The sequence below is a fragment of the Hemicordylus capensis genome, chromosome 5 (genome assembly GCF_027244095.1).
Source record: "Hemicordylus capensis ecotype Gifberg chromosome 5, rHemCap1.1.pri, whole genome shotgun sequence".
NCBI classification, from domain to species: domain Eukaryota; kingdom Metazoa; phylum Chordata; class Lepidosauria; order Squamata; family Cordylidae; genus Hemicordylus; species Hemicordylus capensis.
In genome coordinates, this window is record NC_069661.1 from 236,709,307 (window position 1) to 236,722,152 (window position 12,846).

The 12,846-nt window shown below is 44.2% G+C and overlaps 1 protein-coding gene across 19 annotated transcripts in view; it reads left to right on the top strand.

Annotated features, from left to right (window-relative positions):
- ERC1 (ELKS/RAB6-interacting/CAST family member 1) overlaps nt 1-12,846 on the top strand; it is a 292,154-nt gene that overhangs the window by 51,070 nt on the left and 228,238 nt on the right. For all 19 annotated transcript variants that reach the window (XM_053255867.1, XM_053255857.1, XM_053255862.1 and 16 more), the window contains one exon: nt 318-485. In XM_053255867.1, the coding sequence (XP_053111842.1) occupies nt 318-485 (168 nt within the window). The remainder of the gene's footprint in view (nt 1-317; nt 486-12,846) is intronic.

Here is a 12,846-nt window from a genome sequence, read left to right on the forward strand (position 1 = left end):
CAGCAATTGTCAGGCTCCTTGCTACAGTGGTCTGTAGTGGTGGAACAATATGCATATTGGCTACAACTCAACTTTGCACACCATTCTCCTTTTTGGAAGGCTTTATTTTCTTGTCTATAAAAATGTTTTAAGACGATATTTCTACAAAAGCATGCATTCAGTGAGGTTCACTTTACTTCCTTTTCTCCTAATTTTCTGAGTCTGCTTGCTTTGTAAATATCTGGAAATATTTAAATGCTACTCCAAATGGGCATTAAATCTTCTCTGCAATGCATATAAAGAATAGTATGATAACTATTCTTCTGTTCCTCCTTTAGATTGGTCAGGTGAAGCAAGAACTCTCACGCAAAGACACAGAGCTGCTGGCCTTACAGACAAAGCTGGAAACCCTCACGAACCAGTTTTCTGATAGCAAGCAACACATAGATGTGCTCAAGGAGTCGCTCACAGCTAAGGAGCAGAGAGCTGCCATTCTGCAGACAGAGGTGAAGGGGACATTCCTAGAAAATTGTTTGTTTCATGACCTTTTGAATTGCAGAATGATCAAATGTATGCCCACAATGCTGGGGCATTCTTGACCATAGTGAAGTAAGTGGCTGTTCGCCATGTGGTCATCAGTCCCCTCCATTTCCATATGGATTCTTTCCATCCACCTTAACCAGAGAAGTAGAGTATGAAGGCAACAGCCCCTCCCCATGTTATGTCCTCAGCACCTGACTTTAAGAGACATACTGCCTCTAAATCTAGAAGTTCTATTTAGCCCTCATCCTGAATAGCAATTGATACTCTTATCACCAGGAATTAATCTAACTCTCTAGAAACATCTAAGCTAGTTACCATCACCATACCCTTTGCAGTAAATTCTGCAAACTAATTGTTTTATGAGCCCCTGGTGGCACAGTGGTAAAACTGCCGCCCTGTAACCAGAAGGTTACAAGTTCGATCCTGACCAGGGGCTCAAGGTTGACTCAGCCTTCCATCCTTCCAAGGTCGGTAAAATGAGTACCCAGAATGTTGGGGGCAATATGCTAAATCATTGTAAACCGCTTAGAGAGCTCCGGCTATTGAGCGGTATATAAATGTAAGTGCTACTGCTATTTATGTGAAATATAATTTTGTTTGTTCTGAACCTACCCATCAATTTCACTGGGTGACCCCAGTGGTGATTCTATATATGAGAGGGGGGAAGAGAGAGAGAAATCTTTTTTCTTCGCTCTTTACCATTCACAATTTTATACAAAACTCTTATTCTCTCTCTCTTATTCATTCTCTCTCTCTCTCTCTCTCTCTCTCTCTCTCTCTCAAACCCCAAAGCCCTGAATACTTTGGCCTTTCCTCATGGGGGCTCCTTGGTAATTTTGTTCTTCTCTAGTGCTCTATCCTCTTTGAGATGGGGTGACCAGAACAGTACAATATAGTATAATCTACAGTGTGGACACATTTAGAATAAAGGCATTATGTATGTGTTGTTTTCAAGCCCTTTCCTAGTAATTCCCTATGCTGAGTTTGCCTCTTTCACTGCTACTACAGATTGAGTTGATGTTTTCAATGAGCTGTTCCACCACAACCATATGATATTTCCTACATAGTCATAGCGGGTTTGGATCTCATCGGTGTGTATGTTAGGATTTTTGTCCCAACGTACACTGTTTTGCACTTGTGTTGAATCTCATTTGTTGTTTTGTTACCCATGCACCAGGTTTGGAGAGATCTTTCTAGAGTTTTTATGGTCTGCTATGAATTTCACTGACCAAAATAATTTAATGCCATCCACAAAGTTGGCCACGTCTGACTTGATCAGTTGTGAGTAAATAAAGCAGCATCAATCTGCAAGCCCTTGGGGAACCTACTGCTTATTTTCCTCCATTGTAAAAACTGTTTGTTCATGCAACTTGTTCTTTAACCAGTTTTTTATGCATAAGAGGACATGTCTGTCTTATATTTTCACCAGTGGTTGATGTGTACTAGGGATCTCTGAGATGATCCATGTTCCCTCACAACTGGGTCTTCTGCACCTGCACAGTAATCCTGCAGAGGAAAATGAAGCTCCATGAGGCGCTCTCTGGCATTCTGAGGCACAGGATAAATATTTGTTAATTTCGGCAGGAGAGTGCCTTCTCTCTCAGTTCCTCATTGTACACCATGCTTGCCACATCGCAAAGGTTTTGTTCCTCTCTTCTGTCTCTCTACCTGTGGAAAGATTGCATTTACTGTTTACTTGGCTTGACTTCGTACCATTTTTGTGACTATTCTTGTGGATTTCCCTCTCAGTTCTGGAAACTTATTTATTTATTACCCCGGCCTAGACTACTCTCTTGGCCTATGAACCCTATTAAGATGTTTAAGCACTGTAAGTCCTGCAGGGGTACTCTCCCATCCTCTGACAGTCAAGATGAGTGCTTAAGTTGCTTTGGGGGAAACCACAATATATTCCTTCAAAATCTGTCTTTTGTTCTCTAAACAAACATGAAAGAGCAGAAAACTTCACCTTCAACCACCTTATACGAAACCATGCTCTGGCCCCCAACCCCGATGCTGAGCCCGTCAACCTCCTTGGCCCCAACATCGGCTGATCGTCGACCATCGACTTCAACATCGAGTACTTAACCGGAACACCATGGTGACTCCATCTTTTAAAAGCCGGTATCTGTCAACAAGGGTGATCAACACCACTGACACAAGAAGCACAAACACAACCACTCTGCTGCTGCTGCTGCTGCTGCTGCTGGACAACCAGCATCTAAGTGGCGCCATGTGCCCTCTTCCATTCTGACATAAATGACCATGTCAGAGGCTCCCATTTTGCTGACTTCTATGTTGTCACCAAATACACCATCACTTTCCATGGCTCAACATCATGGGGTCTTTTCGCCTGCTTCAACTGGACATGCCATTTCTGATTCTTGCCGCACTTCGTCAATACCAAAGACTGCCGTCTCTTCAAGGGCTTCACACTGTGTGTTGGCTTCTACATCAACAGCACCTTCAAAATCAGTGCTAACCATCTGGAAGACACCGCCGACATCTACCATTTCTAATCTTTCAGTGACACTTCCTCCAGTGCCAACAATGTCGATGACTCATCTGTCTCCGATCCCGCAAAGCCTCCATTGCCAGTTGTCATACTCTACTGCTTCCTCCCAGGCCATTCTTCCCATAGGAGCAGCTTGGGTTCAGAAAAGGACCACTGGCACTCTCTCATGGAGCCTTCCCCGGCTTCTTCCACATCTTCTCTGGGGTGTCCAGAATCACTGATGGGTTCTACCAACACAACCCCTTCAGCTTATACCTGCAAGAGATTTCCCTTGCATGGCCTTGATGATGATGACGCCACTTCCATTCCACTTGTGCCAAAGAACCCTTTGGTATCTCTGGCTTGTCATACTCCCAGGTATTCCCCTTCTTATTCTTGGAAGGAGACGTTCCATTATTCTGCTCTGCAGCTTCCATCCCGACCACTCAACTTGAGTTCTTGACCACAAGACTTGAGTTCACCAGGTGCTCCTGACCCTGGTCATATTTGTGGTTGTGAGTTGCTACAGAGATCCTCTTTGTTTTGCCTCCCCTGGTCTTCGTTGTGATTTCAAGGACTATAGGTGGTGGAAGACAATGAAATTAAGAGGCCTTCTTTCTGAACCACACACACCTGTTGGCAATGAGGCCCTGCCTACTCACCCTTTAAACGACCTTCTGCCCCTACAGCTCTACCTCCTCCAGTCATCCCTGCTCCTCCAACAGCTACCCAGGACGCAGGAGAACTTCCCAATCCTCCTCAGTCTCCCACACAATTAGTTTACTCTGATGGAGAGTATAATTCTTCCTCTGATGAGGAATGTTTTCAGACAGAAAATCTGTCTGACCCATTACTAGATGAACACGTGGCTGCACTAACTTTGGCCTCTTCCGTGGAAAAGACTAGATCTTACAGAACGCAAGTCACTGGAAAGATGGAGCTGGAAAGGCTGTAGTTCTGGAACTGCAAACACCTGTTCAGGAGATTAAGGACCCAATTTACCATTTTGTCTTCAGCCTTCTCCACTCAACTGGCTTCACTTCCTATGCCTCCTGTACTCGTCAGTGATACTAAGGTCTCCTGGGATGCTCCTGTTGCCTCTATTGCTACCTCTACGCTCCTGGAGAGTCTTTATAAGGTGCAGGAAGAATCCTGCCCTTTTCCTTTTTAAGCATCCTCCTCCCAACTCACTTGTTGTGGACTGTGCACTTGGCAACAAGTAGGGATGTACTCAGAACCAGTGGTGTCTGTGTGTTACAAGAATTGGGGAGGATGCTCTCACCCCCCCCCCCCCCCACCACCACCACATTTCCCCTGCTGGTGCTGTGCTTTAAAAAAGTCCTCCTTGCCACCCTGGTGCACATTGGACCGGAAGTGCCTGGTGCACGTGTGCATGTTGCGCATGCCACGCATGCAGCAATTTCAGTCTGAAGCACACCGGGGTGGCAAGGAGGTACGCTGCTGCCCCGTGGAACTGTTTTTAAGCACAGCACTGCTGGGGGGAACATGGTGTGGGGTGGTAAGAGCACCCTACCCAATCCTTAAAGGTAAACCCCACCACTACTGAACCTTCTGAACCGCTGGCCCTTTGAACCTGTTCAGTGGTCCATATAAAGACCGCTGAACTGGTTCATGCACATCCCTAGCAACATCAGGAAGGAAGCATTCAGTACCTTTTGATAAAGAGGGCAGGAAGCTGGATGCAAAGGGCAGAAGATTTTACTCAGCTTCTTGACTTTCCTTAGAGATAGCTAATTATATGGCCTGCATGGCCAAATTTCACCATTCAGTCCGAAAGGGTGTTTGGCCGACTTCCTTGACAGCTTTCGAGACAAAATCTTAGCTACACTCAGTAAATTTGCGGATCTCACGCAACAACGTCTGAACACCACAAAATATCTTACAGAGACTAAATCCCATGTGATTGTAGGCACCATTTCCCTCCACAGGCATTCCTGGTTATGATCCAATCCTCTGGAAACGAATATGAAGGACAAGATAGAAAACTTACCTTTTGATGGTGATGGCCGCTTCTTCTCCCAGATGGACAAAAACAAGGAGAAGTTGAAGTCTCATTTCACTGCCATTTATTCATTCATTCACTCATTAATTCATCCATTTATTACATTTATAAACCGCTCCATCCAGAGGCTCTGGACAATGTACTAGTTTAAAAATCATAAAAACAAACATCATTCAAAACACACTACTTAAAACTGTATAAAAACAATTTTAACACAATTTAAAACCAATTAAAATACTATAAAATGATTTCTTGAGTTAATGATACTAACTAGGCCATCTCCAACAACCATATCTTCTCAACTAGACCATCTCTTCTCAACCGTTGTCATTTTCTCAGAGGTATATAATCTATAATAAACAAAGTTTCCAGTATAAACAACCGGACCGAAGAGACTTTAAGCGCTCCTCTAAGTTCTATTCTAAGAAGCCTTACAATGAGCATCAACATCAGCCCCAGTGAGCAAAGCCTCAGGACCAGCCCAAACAGCTATTTTGATGCTTCTGTCCTGAAAGTACCTTTTCTCTGCCTTCTGTTGCCTAACTGCTTCGCCCCCTTCCTCTCCTCTTGCCAACAAATAACATCTGATGCCTGGGTGTTGAACGTATTATCTTCAGGCTATGCTATCAGATTTAACATTCTACCTCTTTATATAGGTATAAAATACACTCATTCAACTTTTACCCTAGAGAAGGAAGTATTTTGCCTACTTTGGAAGGGTATGATAGAGCCTGTCCCATCTGAAGCTATGGGCAGCAGTTTTATTCTAAGTACTTTCAGATTCCCAAAAGAGTCAGGGGACTCTATCCTATTCTGGACTTGAGGAAGCTAAAAGGGTTTGTGGACCTGAGGAAGTTCCAGATCTCTTTGCAAACCATTCTTCCTCTCCTATCAGAGGAGGAGTGGTTTGTGACCTTATGTTGTAACCTTATGTTGTAAATCTGTCAGGCTAGCTAAAGGAAGCGTAACAGAGACAAAAGCAGAACAGCAAAGTCTTAACCGGAATAAATTCTCCAAACCAGGTCCAGTCTGAGTCAATCCAATAAATGCAACAGAGTCCAAAGCGAAATCCACAGGCAAGGTCAACACAGTCCAGGGTCCAAACACGGTCAAGGTAATACACTAACACATCCGATTAGCTCACAGGAAATTGATGTTGCTATCAGCAGGGTAGCTGTGTTACAGGCGTCATAAATAGGCTGACCCTCGGTGCTGTTAATTAAGATTTGCTGAGTCAGAAACTTTGCCTGTTCTACGCATGCGGCTCATTAACTCTTTCTGTCTCTTGGACCAGTGCCTTTCCACAGCTTAGACCGGTTGCGCCTCCTCCATAAGAGCTGCCTCACCCGGCTCTAACTCATCTTCAACTCCTTGTGCATCAGACCCACTCTCCTTTGCAACTTCTGGTCCTTGCCCACCCTCCTCTGCTGTCAGCTCTGTCTCCGCCTCCAACTCCTCCTCAGAGTCTTCCAGCATGCCCATGACACCTTAGATCTAAATGACACTTACTTTCACATAACTTTCAGGCCATGTCACCAGAAGTACCTATGTTTTGGTTTGGGTTCCAGGGCCTACCTGGAACCACTCTATCCACTTTCTTCACACAATGCATGATTCTATAGACCTCTATCATGTCTCCCCCCAGTCTTTTTTCTAAACTAAAAAGCCCCAGGTGTTGTCATCTTGCCTCATAAGGAAGGTGTTCTAGGCCCCTGATCATCTTGGTTGCCCTCTTCTGCACCTTTTCCAATTCTACTATGTCCTCCTTTAGATGTGGTGACCAGAATGGTACACAGTACTCCAAGTGTGGCCGCACCATTGTTTTGTATAAGGGCATTGTAATATTAGCAGTTTTATTTTCAATCCCCTTCCTAATGATCCCTAGCATGGAATTGGGATCATTGAGTCGACAGTTTCAACGTCGACTCATTGCCGCACATTGAGTCAACACTTTCAACGAGCTGTCCACCACAACCCCAAGATCCTTCTCCTGGTCAGTCACAGACAGCTCAGATCTCATCAACACATACTTGAAGTTGGGGTTTTTTGTCTGTGTGCATCACTTTACACTTGACAACATCGAAGCGTATTTGCCATTTTGTCACCCACTCACCCAGTTTGGAGAGGTCCTTTTGGAACTCCTCACAATCTGTTTTGGATTTCACTACGCGAAAGGGTTTGGTATCATCTGCAAATTTGGCCACCTCACTGCTTACCCCTGCTTCTAGATCATTTATGAATAAATTAAAAAGCACCGGTCTCGGTACAGATCCCTGGGGGACCCCACTTCTTACTTTTCTCCATTGTGAAAACTCTCCATTTATACCTACCTTCTGTTTCCTGTCCTTCAACCAGTTAGTAATCCACACATGTACTTGTCCCCTTATCCCATGAGTAAGTTTCCTCAAGAGTCTCTGATGAGGAACTTTGTTGAAAGCTTTTTGGAAGTCCAGGTATACTGTGTCAACTGGATCACCTTGATCCACATTTATTTTTTATTATTTATTTATTCGATTTCTATGCTGCCCTTCCAAAAATGGCCCAGGGCAGTTTACACAGAGAAATAATACATAAATAAGATGGATCCCTGTCCCCAGAGGGCTCACAATCTAAAAAGAAACATAAGGTAGACACCAGCAACAGTCATTGGAGTTACTGTGCTGGGGTGCATAGGGCCAGTTACTCTCCCCCTGCTAAATAAAAAGAATCACCACATTAAATGGTGCCTATTGACACTCTCAAAGAACTCTAAAAGGTTTGTGAGGCAAGATTATCCTTTGCAGAAGCCATGCTGGTTCCCCCCCCAGAAGAGCCTGTTCTATGTGCTTTACAACTTTATCCTTGAGAATGCTTTCCATCAATTTGCCTGGAACAGATGTTAAGCTAACTGGCCTGTAATTTCCCAGATTGCCCCTGGATCCTTTTTTGAAAATTGGTGTTACATTTGCTACTTTCCAGTCCTCCGGTACAGAGCCTGATTGTAGAGATAAGTTATATATTTTTGCAATTAGGTCAGCAATTCCACATTTGAGTTCTTTAAGGACTCTTGGATGGATGCCGTCTGGCCCTGGGATTGATGGCCTCCTTCACGACAACTGTCTCCCATGATCATCTAAAAATGTGCCGACTACTTTGTTGGTTCCTGTCCATCTTCCAGTCAAACTGGAACAAGCAGAGCATGTGGCTGACCCTACCAGCCAATGTCCTATGCTCCGTCCATTGGTGGATGTCCCCTCACTCTCTCTCTTTCTCAAGGTGTCCCCTTCCATCTCTGATCCCCATCAATCACCCTCACCACAGACACTTCTCCACAGGGGTGGGAAGCTCACTGCTGCAGTCCACACATACTGGGCCATTGGAACACTCAACAGGGTCTTCACATCAACTCTCTCGAGCTTCTATATGTCTTTCTAGCTCTGAAGACGTTCTTACCCATCCTGAAGGATCATGCAGTGCAGGTCCCCTTGGCCAATACTTCCGCCATAGCATATGTGAATAATCAGGGCAGCACCATCTCCAAGTCTCTCAACAGCCTGGCAATTCAGTTTGTTGGAGTGGTGTCTGGTCAATCACGTCTACTCAATTGCTCTCCACGTCAGGGGCATTGAAAATACCCTAGCCAACTCACTAAGCAAAGATCTGGCTCTTTCCTCTCAACACCCTTGTAGACCTGTTTGCAACCTAGTCCAACAAGAAATGCAGACTTTCCTGCTCAAGACGAGGGGCAGGAAAGATGTCCATGGGGCACATTTTTTGGATACTTTGGAAAGGCCATCATGTTTCCCCCCTTTTCACTGCTCTCAAATGTCATAAGCAAAATCTTCTAGGAGGGGACTCGCTGTATCCAATGTCAAAGGGACAGCATCTTCCCCATCAACAGGACCTACTCTCCCAAGAGCCTGGACACATTCTCCATCACAGTCTCAGGACCCTCAACTCTTAAAGCTTAGGGGATATATTTTTAGATGAGATCCTTGTTAATGAAAGGAAGGAATCCACCAGGAGAAACTACATGTGCAAGTGGAAACACTTTGCTTTTTATGCGACCTCAAAACTTCAATCTGTTTTCTGCCTCCATCCAGCAGATTCTCCTATATTTGATGTCTCTTAAATGATCAAGACTTTCCAACACCTCATTCAAGGTTCACCTGGCTTCTGGACCTTATTCAAAGCTCACTAGAATGGGATGACCGTTCAGTCTTCACACACCTGGACTCTAAGAGATTCCTTAAGGGAGTTAACAACCTGTATCCTCCTGTATGAGAACCTATTGAGCCCTGGAGTCTATCTCTAGTTCTGTCTTCCTTGACTGAGTTGCCTTTTGAACCTCTTTTCTCTTCATCCCTAAGGAACCTCTCCCTAAAGACCACCTTTCTATTAGCCATCATGGCCAGATGAGTCAGTGAACATTATGCTTTAAGGGCTGATTCACCATATACCAAGTTCTACCCTGACAAAGTAGTCTTTCCTCCTGATTCCTCCTTACCCACCAAGCTGGTCTCCAATTTTCACCTTAACCCCAGGGTATTGTTTTGCCTACCTTCTTCATTAACCCTTCCACACCCTTAGAGAAGTCTCTGCACTCATTCTCTCAATGACCATAGACGTCTACTCTACTACTTGGACTGAAGTAAATCTTTCCGCCAATCCAACAAGTTATTTATCTCCTATTTGGGAGGTAACGGGGTGCCCCATTTCATGCCAAAGACCGTTGAACTGGCTTGTTGACCTCATCTTCTCCTGTTACAGACAACAAGGTATCCAGCCACCAGCAAATGTTAGGGCTTATTCTACCAGAGCTATAGCCACCTCCGCTGTCTATATGTCTAGCATTAGCATGGCTGATATCTGCAAGGCTGCTACCTGGTTGTCAAGCTTACCTTTTGTGAGACACTGTTCCACGGACTGAAGTCACCTTTGGTTGGGCTGTTTTGAAAAAAGTGCTCTAACCACGCTAGCACCCACCTTGGTCTCCGGAGCTTGTCAGTCACTCAGTTGTGAGGGAGCATGGATCACCTCAGAGATAAACAGGTTGTTTACCTGTCACAGGTGATCTCTCTGGTGATCCATATTCACTCACAACACCCGCCCAACCTTCCCCAATCTCCACAGTTTGTGTCTCACCCTTCTCACCTGGACTTTGTTGGGCCTCCTCTCCTCACACATTGCAGTGGCTGATTCAGGAACTGAGAGAGAAGACGCTCTCCCACCAAAATTAATGGAAGCTTTGTGCTTGCCTCAGAATACCAGAGGGCGCCTCATGGAGCTTTATATTCCTCCATGGAACTACTATGCAGGTACAGAAGACCCAGTTGTGAGTGAACATGGATCACCGGAGAGATCACGTGTTACAGGTAAGCAACCTGTTTTTCCCCTCACAATGAGGGTTTGCTAACCAACTTCAAACCATAGTTGAGAGGGAACCTTGGTTAGGGTGTTCATGATTAATTGAATTGTGGAAGTTAAGACCTGCCAGGAGAACAGGATGAAATCATACTGGAAATAGAGGAGCTTGGTATGTGGGGGGCGGGGGGGGGGAAGAATCATATGATCTTGTGTCCAACTTCCAATTTCTTAATTCTGCTTAAGAGGTCATCTATAACTGCTTCAAACATAACACTGAGGACATATTTTCTAAATTGCTGTTTTGTTTCAGGGTAGTAGTACATTCAGAGTTCTTCATCATCTCCTTTTGTTAATATTCTTATCTGCCTTCTTTGACAAGTGTTGGCATATTGGACATATCAGATCACCTGTTTGGAGTTCAGGAATCCATAAGTAGACTATCTTTGAGTAGGAATGCAAGTCCATGGATGTACTCTGCAATAATCTTATGTTACCGGCATCTTAATTGAAACTAAGTTGGTAAATAAATAACAGGGTAGTTATGGAATTTATATGGAATTTATTAATATATCCTTGCAGTTAAAAGGAGAAGGGGAAAACTAGCGTTCCAGTGGCTATTACCGTGGCTTCATATTGCTGTTGGTTCATATTGGTACTTGTGTATATGTTTCTTGTTCATTCTAACATACTATGTGTTCTGAAAATAGCACAAATAAGATGTTAGTAACAACAACATTTTCAGTTCCCACTTCATAGAGAGCAAGAGTATATGTCACGTTTTTGTTTAATTTATTCTGGAAAGTTTTCAAGTGTAAATATGAATAGCTGTACTGTGTGCATAAAATATTTTATTTATTGTGCTTCTATTTTGTTAAAAACCATAATGGTGAATGTTAGCCATAAGAGGGCGCCTGTGTATCAATGTAGCACAGGATCTCTAGCACCCATTGCAATAAATATAGGAATAAACAGGCAGTAACAGCTTTTAAATTGGGGGGAAATTTGCAAAGTTAGGCATAATAAAATAGATTTCATAGTTCAAACTACTTATCAAACTTTTTATTCTTGTGTATTTTTTTATCTGTGTCAGTAAATGACTTCCTATCTTTCATCAAAAAAAATATTCCGTTGATAACTCTTCTGCTTTCCAGATTCTGGATAGGAGTTGTCAGCACTACAATGTTAGAGTATTCCTGTAAATTCCTGTAGAGTATTCCAGAGTATTTTATACTGTTGAAAAGGCGCTAATGGTATTAATGCCTCCCTTATGTAGCATTAATTTGACTTGGAGTATTGATTGCATAGCCTGTAAAGCAGAGCTGCACACTTCAGCCCTTTAGCTGTACAAGTTAACATAAGAACAGCCCTGCTGGATCAGGCCCAATGTCTGTCTAGTCCAGCATCCTGACCCATCTCTTTATGCCCCAGTGATCAAATCACCTACTACTAGGAGGCCCCCACCCCCTGCAGGAGTATTCTCTGTGCAAGAAGATGATGGGCGCATCACCCAACAAAGTGGTCTCTGCTAAGGGAGTGTTTCCCTCTTCCTCAGGCCGATGTTCTCCTTCCCTGAGACCTTCACTTTCCATGACAGCGGAAGTGCTGTCAGCCTGGAAGAGGGATGCCTCGATCACATCCCTGAGGGTCTCATCCACACATCCCTTTGCCTCCCTGAGCTTCTCCAGGTCAGCCACCTTGACCAATAGAACAAACTTATTCCCTGAGAGAGCCAGGAGCTTTTTGCATCAAGTGCACACCCAGGACTTCTGCCCCTTAGGCAGATAGTCGTACATGTGTCACTCTGTGCAATACAGTGGGGAGCACCCCCTCCCTTGCTGGCATTCTACATTCATAATTGGTTTGATTGGTTATTTAGAGTATACAGAGCTTGTTTCCTTGAAGCTATGTACTGAGTGCAGTTGTCAGCTAATTAAAGGTTTGTTTGTTTGTTTGTTTGTTTGTTTAAAAAAACCATTTTTATATCCCGCTCTTCATCCAAGGAGCCCAGAGCGGTGTACTTAATACTTAAGTTTCTCCTCACAACATCCCTCTGAAGTAGGTTAGGCTGAGAGAGAAGTAACTGGCCCAGAGTCACCCAGCAGGTCTCATGGCTGAATGGGGATTTGAACTTGGGTCTCTCTGGTCCTAGTCCAGCACTCTAACCACTACACCACACTGGCTCACTTGTCACTCGTTTTAAGCTTGTGCTCCAAGAAAATTAGAAAAGTCGGGTAGCACTCACTTTATTCCTGGGCTGGGTATATCCTCTGTGGTGAGACCACTTAGCCTCCCCACAGAGTCCCCCACCAATCTCCCGCTAAACTCCTTCGATATCTGTTTGCAAACTCCTGTTCACAAATCTCCGGGGAACAAAGCTCCTCTGCTCTCAGCCTTGTATTCAACATCAGCAGGCAAACTGACTCTCCTCAGGAATGTGACCCCTCCCACAAGCTGGAATGTCACC